This window comes from Mustelus asterias, chromosome 24, assembly GCF_964213995.1.
Source record: "Mustelus asterias chromosome 24, sMusAst1.hap1.1, whole genome shotgun sequence".
Lineage (NCBI taxonomy): Eukaryota > Metazoa > Chordata > Chondrichthyes > Carcharhiniformes > Triakidae > Mustelus > Mustelus asterias.
Genome location: NC_135824.1, coordinates 51,706,910 through 51,726,617, shown reverse-complemented (window position 1 = coordinate 51,726,617; position 19,708 = coordinate 51,706,910). Strand labels below are relative to the sequence as shown.

Genomic DNA, 19,708 nt, shown 5'->3' with positions numbered 1-19,708 from the left:
AGGCATCATTACATGAGTGTGGTGCCACGTCCATCCCCATGACCTCGTTCCCCACCCCGCTCTTTATTTAGCCAGCCCAACAACCCTTTGGGTCTCCAATTCTAGCCCCTTGTGCATCCCCAATTTCCTTCCCTTCCATCATCCTGTCTTCAGCCAGCTAAAGCCCTAAACTCTGTAATATCAACCCAAAATCTCTTTGCCTCTCTACCTCTCTCTTATCCTTAATCGGTCACCAGTTTTATTACCCCCCATGTCACATTTCATCAGCTTACATTCCTTGTGAAGCAGCTTGGAAAGTTCTACAACACTAAGCGCTGCTGCAAATTTCAAAAGGAACAACAATTTATACTGCTTGAGATAAGGGACATTGATTGGTTGGCAAGTCGACTCTGATTCGTCGAGGTGTTGCCATGGAGGTTGCACCAGGGAACTATTGTCTCCTGCACTGATGTTTAATGGAAAAAAGGAGAAAAGCCCAGTGAATTGTTGTGGTTGATAAAATAAACTTGGTATGAAATCTGCTCTGATGAGTGCAAGATGGAAAACTTTGACAGCATGACTCATTTTGCAGCTACTGACATCAAGCCACATAATTGGAGATCCTCGTCCCTGGAAACATTCTCATAAATCTTTCCTGCACCGTCCTATCAGTAAAGCTCCCTCTAAGCGATCCCATCAACAACTCCCAGGACAGGTACAGCGCAGAGTTAGATACAGAGTAAAGTTCCCTCTACACTGTCCCCATCAAACACTCCCAGGACAGGTACAACATAGGGTTAGATACAGAGTAAAGCTCCCTCTACACTGTCCCCATCAAACACTCCCAGGACAGGTACAACATAGGGTTAGATACAGAGTAAAGCTCCCTCTACACTGTCCCCATCAAACACTCCCAGGACAGGTACAACATAGGGTTAGATACAGAGTAAAGCTCCCTCTACACTGTCCCCATCAAACGCTCCCAGGACAGGTACAGCACGGGGTTAGATACAGAGTAAAGCTCCCTCTACACTGTCCCCCATCAAACACTCCCAGGACAGGTACATCATGGGGTTAGATACAGAGTAAAGCTCCCTCTACACTGCCCCCATCAAACACTCCCAGGACAGGTACAACATAGGGTTAGATACAGAGTAAAGCTCCCTCTACACTGTCCCCATCAAACACTCCCAGGACAGGTACATCATGGGGTTAGATACAGAGTAAAGCTCCCTCTACACTGCCCCCATCAAACACTCCCAGGACAGGTACAACATAGGGTTAGATACAGAGTAAAGCTCCCTCTACACTGTCCCCATCAAACACTCCCAGGACAGGTACATCATGGGGTTAGATACAGAGTAAAGCTCCCTCTACACTGCCCCCATTAAACACTCCCAGGACAGGGACAGCACGGGGTTAGATACAGAGTAAAGCTCTCTCATTGTTCTAATAATCTGTGCAAATTCCCTAATCTGAGAAGAATACCCAATACTGAACCGAATGTTGAAACTTTCCCTCTGCATTCGGGGTGAGATGTGCATTTATTGACATTTTGTGGCACAGTATCAGTGATCTTTAGCTGTGGGGGGTCATGGGGCTGACCTGAAACTCTCCAACCTCATTTCAACCATGGATCCACACGGACAATGAACCTTTCTGCGCAGTTACAAAAATACTCTTGACAAAAGTGTCAGAATACCTCAGGAAAAGGCAGAAATTGGACATCAGTGAGAAGGAGGGTTCTTCCACATGTACCATGTGTCTGGGGCCGAACCATTTCCAAGTCTGGGCTTCTGGTAAGCAATCTATTGGCCACCACATAAAATCATAGAATCTCTACAGTGCAGAAGGAGGCCATTTGACCCATTGAGCCTTGAACAATCCCATCCAGGCCCTAACACGTCACCCCACGTATTTACCCTGCTAATCCCCCTGACACTGAGGGGAAATTTAGCCAATCCACATAACCTGTACATCTTTGGACACTAAGGGGCGATTTAGCACGGCCAATCCACCTAACCTGCACATCTTTGGAGTATGGGAGGAAACTGGAGCACCCGGAGGAAACCCACGCAGACACGGGGAGAACGTACAAACTCCACACAGACAGTGACCCAAGCTGAGAATCGAATCTGGTTCCCTGGCGCTGTGAGGCAGCAGTGCTAACCACTGTGCCACCCCAAATGTCCTAGAAGATAAGTGACTAACCTTCATTAAGGAGTTCTTCACTAGCCGTAGAGTGTTTCGGGATGTGGTGAGGTGATATAAGGCATGGCATAAATACAAGTATTTCTTTTCTCTCCATGAGGAAACTGGCTTTAACCTGTGTTCCTCTTACCTCGATTCTGCAGCCAATCTTTCACTGTGTCCGTCACATCAAATGAGATCCACTCGTCACTCTCCTTGGTCTTCAGCAGGCGATTGTCCAAGTACGTGCTGACCTGCGAACGGACCTGGGGCACACAGTACAGGTGTGTCAATAATAATGCCATCTGCAGCTTAACCTCTGCTCGCCACTCTCCTCCCCCTCGCCACCAGTTAGCCTAAACCAAAGAAACCCACTTCAACAGTTTTTAACCACTCTGAGTTAGTCCCAAGTTTGGCCCATATCCCCCTATACCCATGTAACTGTCTAAATGCTTTTTAAAAGACAAAATTTAAAAAGACATTTGGACAGGTACATGGATGGGAGAGGTTTAGAGGGATAGGGGGCCAAACACAGGCAAATGGGACGAGCTCAGTTTGTGAGACCTGGTTGGCACGGACGGGTTGGGCTGAAGGGCCTGTTTCCCTGCTGCCTATCTCTGTGACTCTAGGTACAAGTGTTCCCTTCGATTGCCTCTGAGTCGACATTGTATTTAATGCAATGCTTAGAGGCCCGCATTCCAGAGTGGAACAACTGACGCCCAACTCTGTGTGATATTAATCCTGACTGGTTACGCCATCACCAGACACACGGGAACAAAGGCAGCTCCATACCCACACAGGGCAGGGCTCAGTCAGTCTCTCCACATCATTTATGGTAACAGGACTAAATGTGTACCAGCTTCCCTTGTGGTTACTCAGAGCGAGAAGTGCTACTGCATTGTATCCGAGCTCACACTGGCTGCGTTCTGCGCCATGCGTTTGGAGCTGGTTAAGGGTTATTAAGTTATCAGCAGTTCAGATGGCTGGATGAAGGCTTCTCGTCATTGTGGCTGTTCTTGGTGGTTTTGCTGCTTCAGAATTCAATCTGTTTGCTGTCAACAGATTTTCAAAGATCCTCAACGTCATGATGCTTTGCAGATTATACGTTCACCTCAAATGATTCCTGAGCGTGGAGTCATTATAGCACGGGGGGAGGCCACTCAGCCCCTCGAGTCCGTGGCAGCACGGTGCTGCCTCACAGTGCCAGGGACCCGGGTTCGATTGGGTCACTATCTGCGTGGAGTCTGCACAGTCTCCCCATGTCTGCGTGGGTTTCCTCCGGGTGCTCCAGTCTCTTCCCACAGTCCAAAAGACGTGCGGGGGTAGGTGGATTGGCCATGCTGAATTGCCCCTTAGTGTCAGGGAGACGAGCAGGGTAAATATATGTGGGGCTACGGGGGTAGGGACTGGATAGGGTTGTGGTTGGTGCAGACTCGATGGGCCGAATGGCCTCCTTCTGCACTGTAGGGATTCTAGGTGACCTCCTTTTGTGCCAAAATGACGTGAATTCTTTCCTTGGCAAGAGTAAGGAAACTAAGGTGGCTAGAGAGAGTTACGATAGATATCAGTCTTGATCTAATCAAATGTCAGAATAGACTTGAAGGGCTGAATGGCCTTCTCTTGTGTTTTGTTTCCATGGCCAGTGCTGGAATATCTTCTGACTGGAGAGTTCCTGTCATCTTCTGACGATTCCTTTCTGGGTTCTGAGAACTCGTTGAATGCGGGGCAGTCTCGGACAAATGTCTCTCCATCTTTTTTCTCCGATGGTTAATGGTTTTTAAAAATTCATTTGTGGGACATGGGTGTCGCTGGCTGGGCCAACATTTATTGCCCATCCCCAGTTGCCCTTGTTCAGAGGGCAGTTGCGAGTCAACCACATTGCTGTGGCTCTGGAGTCACATGTAGGCCAGACCGGGTAAGGAGGGCAGATTTCCTTCCCTAAAGGGACATTAGTGAACCAGATGGGTTTTTCCGACAATCGACAATGGTTTCATGGTCATCAGTAGATTCTTAATTCCAGACATTTAAAAAAATTATTTCGTGGGACATGGATGTCGCTGGCTGGGCCAGCATTTATTGCCCATCCCTAGTTGCCCTTGGGGGGACAGTTGAGAGTCAACCACATTGCTGTGGCTCTGGAGTCACATGTAGGCCAGACCGGGTAAGGACGGCAGATTTCCTTTCCTGAAGGACGTTAGGTGGGTTTTTCCGACAATCAACAATGGTTTTGCGATCATCATTAGACTTTTAATTCCATGTTCTAGGGGATTTTCACAGTAACTTCATTGCAGTGTTAATGTAAGCCTACTTGTGACACGAACTTTATATTTTAATTGAATTCAAATTCCACCATCTGCTGTGGCGGGATTCGAACCCAGGTTCCCAGAACATTAGCTGAGTTTCTGGAATTAATAGTCCAGCGATAATACCACTAGGCCATCGCCTCCTAGAAGTGGCATATCTTCAGGCCACACCATGCCGCTCCAAAGAGGTCCACTTTCACCATTAGAAGAGCCTTAGTTGTGGTAGTCTGGTAAATGGGTTCTGCTGTAGTTCAGCGAGGCTCCTTCTGAATAGACTCTGTAGACTGTTTGCTCGAGCGCACTAAATAAATAGGCTGCTGTCTGGGTCTCCTGACAAGCAGCCCCTAGGATCGATTTAAAAAGAACTGGTACGGACTGCAGCAAACAGCACTCACCGCTGAAACCGCAGCAACGCCTCTTGAGAAAAGCAGGGTCGGGGCCCCAGAAAAAACGCAGCGAGTGGAGAACGGCAACACTGGCACCGGGTGTGGAAGGAAATCGATTGAGTCACTTAGAGCGGCGAGTTCCGCCGAAACGAGTGACAAGAATATCCCCTCCATTCTGACCAAGAACAGCAACGTCACTCGATATATCCTACCCCCTCCCCGTCACACTCCTCCCGCGCTTCACTCTTTCCTGTTTAATGATCTTCCAGCACTCAATTCGGAGAGATATTCACATCGCTAAATGTTGATCCACCCAATCTGGGTACAAGACTGGCCTGCTGTGTCCCCGAGGATTTTTCTCCGTTACAAACAGCAGATTAAATCGCTCTGGATTCAAACTGGATTTTAGATTTGGTAATTTAAGTCGAATATTTTATTATGAAGTTGGGTCTGCGTCATTGAAGATCGATTATTGCTGTATTTTAGTGTTTATCATAGCGCACTAATTGAATACACAGCGGTCCGAGGCTGAAATCACTCCAACTTTCTGTAAGTCGAAGGAGTAATAATACTGCCAGCTGAGCCTGGACCTGCAACACACACATCACCATGGTAACCTTCCTTATTGGGCCAATCATGAGGTTATGACTCACTTGCTCCCCTCAAAGAGTCCCGACAGTGCCAAATGAGGCCACTTGGCCCATCGAGTCTGCACCGACTCAGCATCTTACCCAGGCCCACACATCGCACCCACCCACATCCCCAACTCACTCGATCTCCGTAATCCCTAATCCACCCAAAACCCAAAAGATCAGAAGGATCGCGAGGCCCCTCTTTCACGGTCTGAATCTTTGGACACTAAGAGGCAATTTACCATGGCCAATCCACCTAACCCACACATCTTTGGACACTAAGGGGCAATTTAGCATGGTCAATCCACCTAACCTACACATCTTTGGACACTGAGGGACAATTTACCATGGCCAATCCACCTAACCCACACATCTTTGGACACTAAGGGGCAATTTAGCATGGCCAATCCACCTAACCTGCACATCTTTGGACACTAAGGGGCAACTTAGCATGGTCAATCCACCTAACCTACACATCTTTGGACACCGAGGGACAATTTACCATGGCCAATCCACCTAACCCACACATCTTTGGACACTAAGGGGCAACTTAGCATGGTCAATCCACCTAACCTACACATCTTTGGACACCGAGGGACAATTTACCATGGCCAATCCACCTAACCCACACATCTTTGGACACTAAGGGGCAACTTAGCATGGTCAATCCACCTAACCTACACATCTTTGGACACTGAGGGACAATTTACCATGGCCAATCCACCTAACCCACACATCTTTGGACACTAAGGGGCAACTTAGCCTGGCCAATCCACCCAACCTACACATCTTTGGATATTAAGAGGCAGTTTAGCACGGCCAATCCACCCAACCTACACATCTTTGGACACTGAGGGACAATTTAGCATGGCCAATCCACCCAACCTACACATCTTTGGACACTAAGGTGCAATTTACTGTGCCCAAACTAGAATCAATAGAATTCCAACGGTGCAGAAGGAAGCCATTCGGCCCATTGAGTCTGCACCGACCACAATCCCACCCAGGCCCTATCCCCATAACGCCATGCATTTACCTGAACTAGTCCCACTGACACTTAGGGGCAATTTATCATGGCCAATCCACCTAACCTGCAAATCTTTGGAGTGTGGGAGGAAACCGGAGCACCCGGAGGAAACCCATGCAGACACTGGGAGAACGTGCACAGTCCGCACAGACAGTCGGCCAAGGTCAAAATCGAACCCCGGTCCCTGGCGCTGTGAGGCAGAAGTGCGAACCTCTGTGGCACCGTGCCAGATATGGTGGTCAAGAAGGAATATGGCATAAAGTAGTTTATTGGTCGGGGCATGGAATATAAAAATTGGCAAGTCATGTTGCAGCTGTAGAGAACTTTAGTTAGGCCTCATTTGGAATGTTGCGTACAGTTGCGGTCGCCACACTACCAGAGGGATGTGGAGGCTTTGAAGAGGGCACAGAAAATGTTTACCAGGATGTTACCTGGTTTGGAGGGTTTTAGCTATGGGGAGAGATTGGACAAAATTGGTTCGTTGTCATAGAATCATAGAAGAATCATAGAAACCCTACAGTGCAGAAGGAGGCCATTCGGCCCATCGAGTCTGCACCGACCACAATCCCACCCAGGCCCTACCCCCACATATTTTACCCGCTAATCCCTCTAACCTACGCATCCCAGGACTCTAAGGGGCAATTTTTTTTTTTTAACCTGGCCAATCAACCTAACCCGCACATCTTTGGACTGTGGGAGGAAACCGGAGCACCCGGAGGAAACCCACGCAGACACGAGGAGAATGTGCAAACTCCACACAGACAGTGACCCGAGCCGGGAATCGAACCCGGGACCCTGGAGCTGTGAAGCAGCAGTGCTAACCACTGTGCTACCGTGCCGTCACTTGAACGTCGGAGGTTGAGGAGGCGACCTGATAGAAATTTACAAAATGATGAGAGGCATGAATAGAATGGATAGTCAGAGTCTTTTTCCCAGGGTAGAAACGTCAATGACTAGGGGACAGAGGCTGAAGGTAAAAGGGGAAAGTTTAAAGGAGATGTACGAGGCACGTTTTTAAGACGGTGGGGGGGTGGTAAGTGCCTGGAATGCGTTGCCAGAGGAGGTGGTGGAAGCAGATACAACAGCAACGTTTAAGAGGCATCTTGACAGATATACAAATAGGCAGGGAATAGAGGAATACGGACCGTGTACAGGCAAGAGGTCTTTAGTTTAGAAAGATTACGGGGTTCGGGCGGGCGGGCGGAGAGTGTGTGTGGGGGCCTGGTTAAGATGCTGAGTCGGTGCAGGCTTGGTGGGCCGTAGGGCCTGTTCCTGTGCTGTTCTGAACTTTGTTCTAGCTGCGATGGTTTCCACTAACATGCACACACACACACACTAAAGAATGGACACAGATTGGAAGTAGTTGACAAAAACAAGAAGGGTGATTAGGGAGAAATGTTTCTGTGCAATCGCTATCAACAGCGACTTCAAAAAGGAAATTAGATTAATTCTTGAAAGAGAGAGAAAAAGAAAAGTTCTGGCCCAACAGCAGTGTGTGTGGGACTAATTGGATATCTTTCAAAAGGGCCAGCACAGATCCAAGTGGTCTGAATGGTCTCCTTGTGTTCCACATGATCCTACGAATTGAAACATCTCAGCAGCTGCACCCAGCTGAGATCACTGTGCGCAGGCCAAGCCACTAAACCTGGCAACTCCCTCCTTTGACTGTCCGACGAATTTCTAAGCCCAACCTGTTCCAAATCATAGAATCACAATGGCTCGTGAATGGGGATTCTCCGTCTCAGCAGGCGCTCGACTGGAGCCAAGAGGGAGCGTGGCGCACACACGCTCTTGGTTCTGGGATTGCCAACAAGATTTAGACAAGGCGAGGTTATATGTGCAGCCTGGGCCTTGCAGCCTGACTGAGACCAGGTTTGTGCCTGGCAGACCTTTTGTGTATGTGGGAGACCCCAGGGGTGGTTCTGTGGTAGGGACAGTGTAGCTCAACTGGGTGTTGGCCTCCAAAACTTAATTTCCTTTGTAATTTGTCGTGAGAATCTACTGCCCCCTCCACCGAGTAAATATTGGGCCCTGTGCCCTCTCTACAGCAGGCACCAAGCGTTGTTGTGGTGATGTGGGATACATACAAGGCCTGAGGCAGGAGAACTCTTCCCCTCTGAAGGCTGTGCTGTGGGAGGAAACCGGGGCACCCTGGAGGAAACCCACGCAGATACAGGGAGAATGTGCAAACTCCACACAGACAGTGACTCAAGCCAGGAATTGAACCCGGGTCCCTTGGCGCAGTGAGACAGCAGTGCTAACCCACTGTGCCACCCACCGCATCATACTTTGGAGCATCTGCATTCGGCCACCTTAGTGTCAGCTCTCTAAGTGGTTAGCACTGCTGCCTCACAGCTCCAGGGATCTGGGTTCATTTCCTAGCTTGGATCACTCTCTGTACGGAGTCTGCACCTTCTCCCCGTGTCTGCGTGGGTTTCCTCCGGGTGCTCCGGTTTCCTCCCATAGTCCGAAAGACATGCTGGTTAGGTGCTAAATTCTCACTCAGTGTACCCGAACAGGCGTCAGAGTGTGGCGAGTAGGAGATTTTCACAGTAACTTCATTGCAGTGTTAATGTAAGCCTGCTTGTGACACTAATAAATAAAACTGAAAACTATCTCTGCCAGCTGTTCCAGCCCTACAACCCTCCCGAGCTCTCTACGTTCAGGCCTCTTGCACAGTCCCAATTTTCCCTGTCACGCCATTGCCTTCTGCTACCTGGACCCCAAGCTCTGCAATTTTCCCCTTCAACTAAAACCGAAACCGAGAGAAACCAGCCAAACGTTCAGCTATCCAATGCAATGCATTCGAACTCAGGTCTCAAGGGGTCAAAAGGCCACCTGCCACCCACAATCTTCAAGACGGGCTGATGTGTGAAAGTTCAAAGGGCTTGTGGGCCTGCTCTCGACACCGTCTCGGTTTCCTTCCCTCAGAACCTGAACTTCAATCGCGATGATTCACGAGCTGGCCTCATTTCGCAAGCAGCCCAACTGTGGAAAATGGAACTGCGCAGGTGCAAAAACATGTCAAACAAGACGTCAAAAACTGCGGGCATTAAAAACTCGGCCAGCTTTGGAATCCACTGAGATCACGCTCGTGTAGAAACATGCTGTTCAAACATCTGTAAAGACGCACGAGCCAGTCTGCGAGCGGGAACATAAATGCTGAACATTGTGAGGCAGAGTGAAGGGCGGCAGATCTAGACAGCTCAGACAATTTAAGTTTATTTATTAGTGTCACAAGTAGGGTTATATTAACGCTGCAATGAAGTTACTGTGAAAATCCCTGAGTCGCCACACTGTTTGGGTACACGGAGGGAGAATTTAGCACGGCCAATGCACCCTAATGTGGAGGTGCCGGCGTTGGACTGGGGTGAACACAGTAAGAAGTCTCACAACACCAGGTTAGAGGTCCAACAGGTTTATTTGGTAGCAAATACCATAAGCTTTCGGAGCGCTGCTCCTTCGCCACACGTTGTGTGTCACACTGTGTGTGACGAAGGGGCAGCGCTCCGAAAGCTTATGGTATTTGCGACCAAATAAACCTGTTGGACTTTAACCTGGTGTTGTGAGACTTCTTACAATGCACCCTAACCAGGAGGTCTTTCGGACTGTGGGAGGAAACCGGAGGAAACCCATGCGGGAGGACAGGAGCCTCGAGATGGGGCGCCAGACTTTCGCAGCCACCGCGGAAGGTGGCTCTTGCCAAAACGCCAGGTAGCCTCCACGGCAAATAGGAGGCCAGTTGTGTGCCAGAGTCTGGTTGGGATCCAGCCTGTCCCCTCAGGGACCCTGTCCCTTGCAGAGGTGTCAACATGGAGAGCAGCAGGGAAGGGGGTCAGGCTTACGCCATCACACAGTAAACGAGACACACAGTGACTCGGGCGATAACTCTCTGCTCGAGCCCGGGTCATATTATTAATGAGCAACAGGGGCAGTGGAAATGTCATTCCTCTGTGTGGGTGTGCATCTCCATGGCAGCATTTCAACAGCTACAATAAAAGGTAAAATCGCCATAATCCCAGATGACCATAGGCTGCTCTCCCCTTTGAGGGGGAGAGCTGACTGGTGATGATTTAACCTGAGGATCACCACACCTCAGGCGAGGTTGTCAATGAATGGGTGGCACGGTGACTGCTACCTCACAGCGCCAGGGACCCGGGTTCGATTCCGGCCTCGGGTCACTGCCCACGTGGAGTCTGCACATTCTCCCAGTGTCTGCGTGGGTTTCCTCGGGGTGCTCCGGTTTCCTCCCGCAGTCCAAAGTTGTGCAGGTTAGGTGGATCGGCCATGCTCAGTTGCCCCTTAGTGTCGAGAGACCGGCAGGGTAAATATGTGAGGTTACGGGAATAGGGCCTGGGGTGGCATTGCAGTCAGTGCGGGCTCGATGGGCTGAGTGGCCTCCTTCTGCTCCGTAGGGACTGCGGAACGGCCTCAGCCGTTACGGGAATTGAACCCGCGCTGTTGGCATCGCTCTGCGTCACAGAGCAACCGTCCAGCCAACTGAGCTAACCGATTAGACTCCTACAATACACAGCGGACAATTCACCATCATCTGTGCTGGACGGTCCATATGTACCTCCACCTCTACAGGAACAGCGGATAGAAACATAGTAGATAGGAGCAGGAGGAGGCCCTTCGAGCCTGCTCCACCATTCAACATGATCATGGCTGATCCTCAATACAATGTCATAATCCTACACTCTCTCCATAGACCTTGATGCCATTAAAATCTAAAAAAAATTACCTCTCTCTTCCTTAAATATATTCAGTGACCTGGCCTCCACAACCTCTTGTGGTAGAGGATTCCACAGGTCCACCACCCTCTGAGTGAAGAAACTGTTCCTCATCGCGGTTCTAAATGGTCTACCCCGTGTCCTGAGACTGTGTTCCCTGGTTCTAGATTCCCCTGGTTCTAGATTCCCCTGGTTCTAGATTCCCCAACGTCCTCCCTGCATCTAGTCTAGATACAAGAGAATGATCACAGAATCCCGAAAGGAGGCCATTCGGCCCATCAAGTCTTGTACCGACCACAATCCCACCCAGGTCCCATTCCTGTAACCCCACGCATTTACCCTGCTAATCCCCCTGATACTAGGGTCAATTTTAGCGTGGCCAATCCCCCGAACCCGTACATCTTTGCACTGTGGGAGGAAACCGGGGCACCCGGAGGAAACCCAACGCAGACACGGGGAGAACGTGCAGACTCCGCGCAGACAGTGACCCGAGCCCCAGAACGTGCTGCTATTTCTGCATGCTCAGGGTGTAAGGAAGGGGGTGGCAGAGATTGCCTGGAGGCTGTGCGCTGTGCATCGCTCTGTTACCTCATACAGCTCCACTCTCTGGTGGGTCACCACAGCATCGTCCCTGGCCATTCGGTAAAGACGAAACTCGGCCCGGTGAAGGAGCGGCTGACTGGAGGCATTGAACAGGATGTTGAACTGGTAGGTTTTGTGGAAGGAGTCACTATCTACAAGAAAGCAGAGAGATCAGGTCAGCAAAACATCCAAATTATCACATTTCATCACTGCCCCATTCCAAGCAAAAAGTCAAATAATGAGCGCTGAACACAAAACACACCGGCACAGGTACAGCACGGGGTTAGATACAGAGTAAAGCTCCCTCTGCACTGTCCCCCATCAAACACACCCAGGACAGGTACAGCACGGGGCTAGATACAGAGTAAAGCTCCCTCTGCACTGTCCCCCATCAAACACACCCAGGACAGGTACAGCACGGGGTTAGATACAGAGTAAAGCTCCCTCTGCACTGTCCCCCATCAAACACACCCAGGACAGGTACAGCACGGGGCTAGATACAGAGTAAAGCTCCCTCTGCACTGTCCCCCATCAAACACTCCCAGGACAGGTACAGCACGGGGTTAGATACAGAGTAAAGCTCCCTCTACACTGTCCCCATCAAAACTCCCAGGACAGGTACAGCACGGGGTTAGATACAGGGTAAAGCTCCCTCTACACTGTCCCCATCAAACACTCCCAGAACAGGTACAGCACGGGGTTAGATACAGGGTAAAGCTCCCTCTACACTGTCCCCATCAAACACTCCCAGGACAGGTACAGCATGGGGTTAGATACAGAGTAAAGCTCCCTCTGCACTGTCCCCCATCAAACACTCCCAGGACAGGTACAGCATGGGGTTAGATACAGAGCACAGATTCATCCTAACAATATCGAAGCGAACCCTTTGCTGCTGTTTTACCTCCTTTGTTTGCCAGACCCTGTTAATTAGTATTTTAAAGTTTATTTCACAGTGTCACAAGTAGGCTGACATTAACACTGCAATGGAGTTACTGTGAAAATCCCCCAGTCGCCACACTCCGGCACCTGTTCGGGTACACTGAGGGAGAATTCAGCACGGCCAATGCACCCTAACCCAGCACGAATTTCAGAGTGTGGGAGGAAACTGGAGCATCGGGAGGAAACCCACGCAGACACGGGGAGAACGTGCAGACTCCGTGATGTGCGATTAATTCACTCGGGAGGCTGGATCGTACCCGGGAAATAAAGGCTTTTATTAGTAACAAGAATGGAGCATACTGCTTAACAATACAATCCCAGACTAAAGGGTCACCAGGCAGTGCAGTGACCTTTATACTCCTGTAGGAAGGCGGAGCCAACCGGAGTGTACCACAGAACAATACCAACAGGTAGAACAGCCCAACCCTAACCCCAACAGTAACAAGAGTGACATATGTACAAGTACCCATGGTGCTAACCATCTATGGTTCACCGCACTCCGCACAGACAGTGACCCAAGCGGGGAATCGAACCCGGGTCCCTGGCGCTGTGAGGCAGTGGCGCTAACCCACTGTGCCACCGTGCTGAATGATTTGTGAGGACGCAGCAGATACTGCCTGCCGCTTCACGTGCCTGATCCCTCAGAGTCGGCAGCTATTGCGCCCTCCATGAATTCTGGCCTGGAGGGGGCGGGGGGGGAAGAGAGAGAGAGAGGGGGGGTCCCCACTCACTAACCCTCCTCTTGCAATGGAATCTTTGCAAAACCCTCATCAAATGTTGCCCTCTGACCCGTAATTTACAGGAAAAGTGACGAGATTGAGAAGTGAAAGCAGCTCTGGCAGACACCAACAGCGAGGAACAAAGGGGCCTACTGGTATTAATCGCTAGATTATTAATCCAGAAACTCAGCTAATGCACCGGGGACCCGGGTTCGAATCCCGCCACGGCAGATGGAGAAATTTGAATTCAATGAAAGAAAATCTGGAATTAAGAATCTACTGATGACCCTGAAACCATTGTCGGAAAAACCCATCTGGTTCACTGATGCCCCTTTAGGGAAGGAAATCTGCCGTCCTTACCCGGTCTGGCCTACATGTGACTCCAGAGCCACAGCCAATGTGGTTGACTCTCAACTGCCCCCCCCCCAAAGGGCAACTAGGGATGGGCAATAAATGCTGGCCCAGCCAGCGTCCCATAAATGAATTTTTAAAAAAGGGACACTTTCATCTTTTTTTTCCATCCCTTACATAAACCGGAGGTTCATTGAGGGCGGCAGCACAGTGGTTGGCACTGTTGCCTCACAGCACCAGGGACCCGGGTTCGATTCCCATTTTGGGTCACTGTCTGTGCGGAGTCTGCACGTTTTCCCTGTATCTGCGTGGGTTTCCTCCGGGTGCTCCAGTTTCCTCCCACAGTCCAAAGATGTGCGGGTTAGGTTGATTGGCCATGCTAAATTGCCCCTTAGTGTCAGGGGGATTAGCAGGGTAAATATGTGGGGTTACGGTGGGATTGTGGTCGGTGCTGGTTGGATGGGCCGAACGACCTCCTTCTGGACTGTAAGGATTCGATTCTATGATTCATCAAAGCCCTCCGACATGCTTTTATAATTCATGTCCTAACACACAAGGGAAACGGTTGCAGGGGACGAACTGGATGGCTCTTGCAAAGGGGCCAACACGGGCACTATGGACCGAACGGCCTCCTCTGTGCTGTACGATCCGGAGCGAAAGCCTTGTTCCTTGTGCTCCCAGCCGCTGTGTGAAAGGGGACTGACAAACAAGGTAGCATTTTTTTTCCTTAGTCCCCTCCACTGAAAGGGGAAGTAATGTGGTGTGTGATAAGCCTGAGGCCCAACTGCATACAAGTCTCCCGAGGCCACAAGGCAGGTCCCAGCCTGCACACTCGCAGTCACATTTCTCTCACACGCCTTCAACAAGGAATAAAAACAGCGAACAATCAGTCAAAGTGAGGATCGGAAATGGAAATACCCAAAGGTTAAACGCTCAAGTTGTTTCATAACAGCCCAATACATATTTTTTTAAAAACCCAAGTTTCTCAATCCCCAAGGTTCCACTGAGTTTGCGATTAGAGAGAATTTACGGCAAGGACCACTTGGCCCAAGAGGCGCTCGTATCCATTCTCCAACAAAAACTCCAGGGGGGTTTTACAGGGTTACACATTCAGAGGTTGTTTCCCCTGGCTGGGGAATCTTGAACACGGGGTCACAGTCCAGGCTGATTAGTTAGGGGTGTTTTTTTCTTAATTCGTTCATGGGATGTGGGCATCTTTTGTTGCCCGTCCCTAACTGTCCCTCGAACGGAGTGGCTTGCCAGGCCATTTCCCAGGGCAGTTTAAGAGTCGGCCATGTTGCTGTGGGTCTGGAGTCACATGTTCCAGGTGTTGTCAAGGAAGCGGAGACTGACTCTTCCCCACCCGTTGAATATGTGGCGGGGCACAAGCATAACGGTTTCAGAATTCCCAAAATGTAACTGGGGCGGCTCGGTGGTCGGCGCTGCCGCCTCACAGCTCCAGGGTCCCGGGTTCGATTCTGGTCTCGGGTCACTGTCTGTGTGAAGCTTGCACATTCTCCCCATGTCTGCGTGGGTTTCCTCCGGGTGCTCCACTTTCCCCTCTCAGTCCAAAGATGTGTAGGTTAGGTGGATTGGCCATGCTAAATTGCCCCTTAGCGTCCAAAGATGTAGTAAGAAGTCTCACAACACCAGGTTAAAATCCAACAGGTTTATTTGGTAGCACAAGGCACAAACGTTCGGAGTGGTTATGGGCAGTGTGTGTTGCTGGGGGTGTGTGTGGGGGAGGGGGTTATGGACAGTGTGTGTTGCTGGGGGGGTGTGTGGGGGGTTATGGACAGTGTGTGTTGCTGGGGGTGTGTGTGGGGGAGGGGGTTATGGACAGTGTGTGTTGCTGGGGGGGATGTGGAGGGGTTATGGACAGTGTGCGTTGCTGGGGGTGTGTGGGGGGTTATGGACAGTGTGTGTTGCTGGGGGGGATGTGGAGGGGTTATGGACAGTGTGTGTTGCTGGGGGGGATGTGGAGGGGTTATGGACAGTGTGCGTTGCTGGGGGTGTGTGGGGGGTTATGGACAATGTGTGTTGCTGGGGGTGTGTGGGGGGTTATGGACAGTGTGTGTTGCTGGGGGTGTGTGGGGGGTTATGGACAGTGTGTGTTGCTGGGGGGGATGTGGAGGGGTTATGGACAGTGTGTGTTGCTGGGGGGGATGTGGAGGGGTTATGGACAGTGTGCGTTGCTGGGGGTGTGTGGGGGGGTTATGGACAATGTGTGTTGCTGGGGGTGTGTGGGGGGTTATGGACAGTGTGTGTTGCTGGGGGTGTGTGGGGGGTTATGGACAGTGTGTGTTGCTGGGGGGGATGTGGAGGGGTTGTGGACAGTGTGCGTTGCTGGGGGTGTGTGGGGGGTTATGGACAGTGTGTGTTGCTGGGGGTGTGTGGGGGGTTATGGACAGTGTGTGTTGCTGGGGGTGTGTGGGGGGTTATGGACAGTGTGTGTTGCTGGGGGTGTGTGTGGGGGAGGGGGTTATGGACAGTGTGTGTTGCTGGGGGGTGTGTGGGGGGTTATGGACAGTGTGTGTTGCTGGGGGTGTGTGGGGGGTTATGGACAGTGTGTGTTGCTGGGGGTGTGTGGGGGGTTATGGACAGTGTGTGTTGCTCGGGGTGTGTGGGGGGTTATGGACAGTGTGTGTTGCTGGGGGTGTGTGGGAGGTTATGGACAGTGTGTGTTGCTGGGGGTGTGTGGGGGGTTATGGACAGTGTGTGTTGCTGGGGGGTGTGTGGGGGGTTATGGACAGTGTGTGTTGCTGGGGGTGTGTGGGGGGTTATGGACAGTGTGTGTTGCTGGGGGTGTGTGGGGGGTTATGGACAGTGTGTGTTGCTCGGGGTGTGTGGGGGGTTATGGACAGTGTGTGTTGCTGGGGGTGTGTGGGAGGTTATGGACAGTGTGTGTTGCTGGGGGTGTGTGGGGGGTTATGGACAGTGTGTGTTGCTGGGGGTGTGTGGGGGGTTATGGACAGTGTGTGTTGCTGGGGGGGTGTGGGGGGTTATGGACAGTGTGTGTTGCTGGAGGTGTGTGGGGGGTTATGGACAGTGTGCGTTGCTGGGGGTGTGTGGGGGTTATGGACAGTGTGTGTTGCTGGGGGTGTGTGGGGGGTTATGGACAGTGTGTGTTGCTGGGGGTGTGTGGGGGGTTATGGACAGTGTGTGTTGGCCATGCTAAATTGCCCCTTAGGGTCCAAAGATGTGTAGGTTAGGTGCATTGGCCACAGTAAATGTGTGGGGTTATGGGGATAAGGGTAAGATGCTTTGTCAGAGGGTCGGTGCAGACTCGATGGGCTGAATGGCCTCTTCTGCATTGTGGGGATTCTATGAACTGGAAGAAACTCCGAGCTTGAGCAATTCCGAATGTTGGACAAGGAGAAGAGAGAGAGTCTGGTGGTTAGGTGGAGCTCTGCATTACCAATACAGAAGCCAATATTGTGGCTGATTTAGTTGGATTAGCTGTGAATCACGTTGCGACATTTCATTGTGCTGCAGTCATATAGGTGTATCATTGCAAACTGTTGTCTCTGTGGGATTTCCGAAATCGATCTACTTCCCCTGCAGCAAGAGGGAGGAAGAACAATACAGAAGGTCCCCAAAACTTGTCACTCATTTACCAGCTGATTCATCGCCCTCCTGCTTTTAAACTGACCGCAGAACACAAGCAGAAAATTCCAAAAGAATCTACCAGTCCCCTTGAGGTTAGAGTTTCCGGCTGTTTATTACAATGTGTGATACTCTGGCTAAAGTCCTCAGATGGTTCTTTCGAAATGTTTTCATGAACTGGGGCCTCCTCCCTCACTGTCAATTCTCACAACGTCTTCGCTCACTTTTGATCATTCTCCAAACTCTGGGGAACAGGTGGATTCACAGCATCAGTTTAACATGATAATGTACTTTTCCAATCCTTGCTGAATAGTTTTTACATTTGTTGGGGTCGATGGGCTCAGTATTTATTGCCCATCCCTAATTGTCCCTCGAGAAGGTGGCGGTGAGCTGCCTTCTTGAACCCGCTGCACTCTCTGTGGTGTAGGTGAAATTCCCACTCACCTGAAGAAGGAGCTTAAGGCTCCGAAAGCTTGTGTGGCTTTTGCTCCCAAATAAACCTGTTGGACTTTAACCTGGTGTTGTGAGACTTCTTACTGTGTAGGTACACCCACAGTGCTGTTAGGGACGGAATTCCAGGACTTTGACCCGGCGACAGTGAATGAACGGCCGATACGTTTCCAAGTCGGGGCGGCGAGTGGCTTGGAGGGGAACTTCCAGGTGGTGGTGTTCCCCCATGTGTCTGCTGACCCATCCGTCTCGATGGTCGCAGGTTGCGAGGGGGCGGTTGAAGGAGACATGGTGAGTGCATCTTGGCTGCCACTGTGCATCAGTGGTGGAGGGAGTGAATATTTGTGGATGGGGTAGCAATCGAGCGGGGCTGCTTTGTCCTGGATGGGTGTCGAGCTTCTTGAGTGTTGTTGGAGCTGCACCCATCCAGGCAAGTGGGGAGTATTCCATCACACTCCTGACTTGTGCCTTGTAGATGGTGGATAGGCTTTGGGGAGTCAGGAGGTGAGTTACTCTGTACAGGATTCCCTGCTCTTGTAGCCACAGCTTTTGTACAGTTGGGTCCAGTTCAGTTTCTGGTCAGTGGTAACCCCCTGGATTTTGATAGTGGGGGGATTCAGCGATGGAACCCGCTGAACGTCAAGGGGTGATGGTTGTGATTCTCTCTTGTTGGTCATCGCCTGGCGCTTGTTTGGCACAAATGTCGCTTGCCATTTGATATCAGATCGATCCAGGGAAGATGAATTTGAGGAAAAGGGACTTGCATTTTATACAGCGCCTTTCAAAGCACGTTACATCCAATCAAGCCATAGGGCTGGGCGGTGGCACAGTGGTTAGCACTGCCGCCTCACAGCGTCAGGGACTCGGGTTCGATTCCCGGCTTTGGGTCACTGTCTGTGTGGAATCTAGACGTTCTCCCCGTCTCTGCGTGGGTTTTCTCCGGGTGCTCCGGTTTCCTCCCACAGTCTGAAAGATGTGCGGGTTAGGGTGCATTGGCCGTGCTAAATTCTCCCTCAGTGTACCCGAACAGGAGTGTGGCAACTAGGGGATTTTCACAGTAACTTCATTGCAGTGTTAATGTAAGCCTACTTATTAAAATAGACTCATAGAATCCCTACAGTACAGAATGAGGTCATTCGGCCCATCGAGTCTGTACCGGCCACAATCCCACCCAGGCCCTATTCTTGTGACCCCACACATTTACCCTGCTAATCCCCCTGACACTAGGGTCAACTTAGCATGGCCAATCCACCTAAGCAGCACATCTTTGGACTGTGGGAGGAAACTAGAGCACCCGGAGGAAACCCACGCAGACACGGGGAGAACGTGCAAACTCCGCACTGACAGTGACCCAAGGCCGTAATTGAACCTGGGACCCTGTGAGGCAGCAGTGCTAACCACTGTGGCACTGTGCCAGCCAATAATTTTTCTTAATATTTAGTATAGGTTATTTATTGGTGCCACTTGTGACTATGACTATTTTGTCATAGTCTGTGCTGAGATGTAGGAAGTGTAGCAGTGATCTGGACAGACTCCCACAGGATAAACTCCCATAAACAGCAATGAGATGAACGCTGTGATCTACCAGTTTTAGTAACGTTGATTGAGGGATGAATAGTGGCCAGGACGCTTGGGGAGAACTCTGCTTCCCTTTCTCACAATAGTGCCCTGGGATCTTTCCCATTCAACAAGAGGAGGGTAGGTGAGGGTAACATCTCATCTGGAAGACGGAAACTCCGACAGTGCTGCACCAGCGTGTCAGGCTGGACTTTACATCCAGAGAGGCACTTAAACCCACAATCTTCTGATAC

At 50.8% G+C, this 19,708-nt stretch overlaps 1 protein-coding gene across 1 annotated transcript in view; it reads right to left on the bottom strand.

Moving 5' to 3' along the window:
• The window catches only part of LOC144511384 (transforming growth factor beta-1 proprotein-like), a 53,524-nt gene that overhangs the window by 22,498 nt on the left and 11,318 nt on the right, over positions 1-19,708 (bottom strand). Inside the window, exons 2-3 of the mRNA XM_078241687.1 lie at positions 11,839-11,984; positions 2,321-2,435 (exon numbers count right to left, since the gene is read on the bottom strand). Of these exons, the coding sequence (XP_078097813.1) occupies positions 2,321-2,435; positions 11,839-11,984 (261 nt within the window). The remainder of the gene's footprint in view (positions 1-2,320; positions 2,436-11,838; positions 11,985-19,708) is intronic.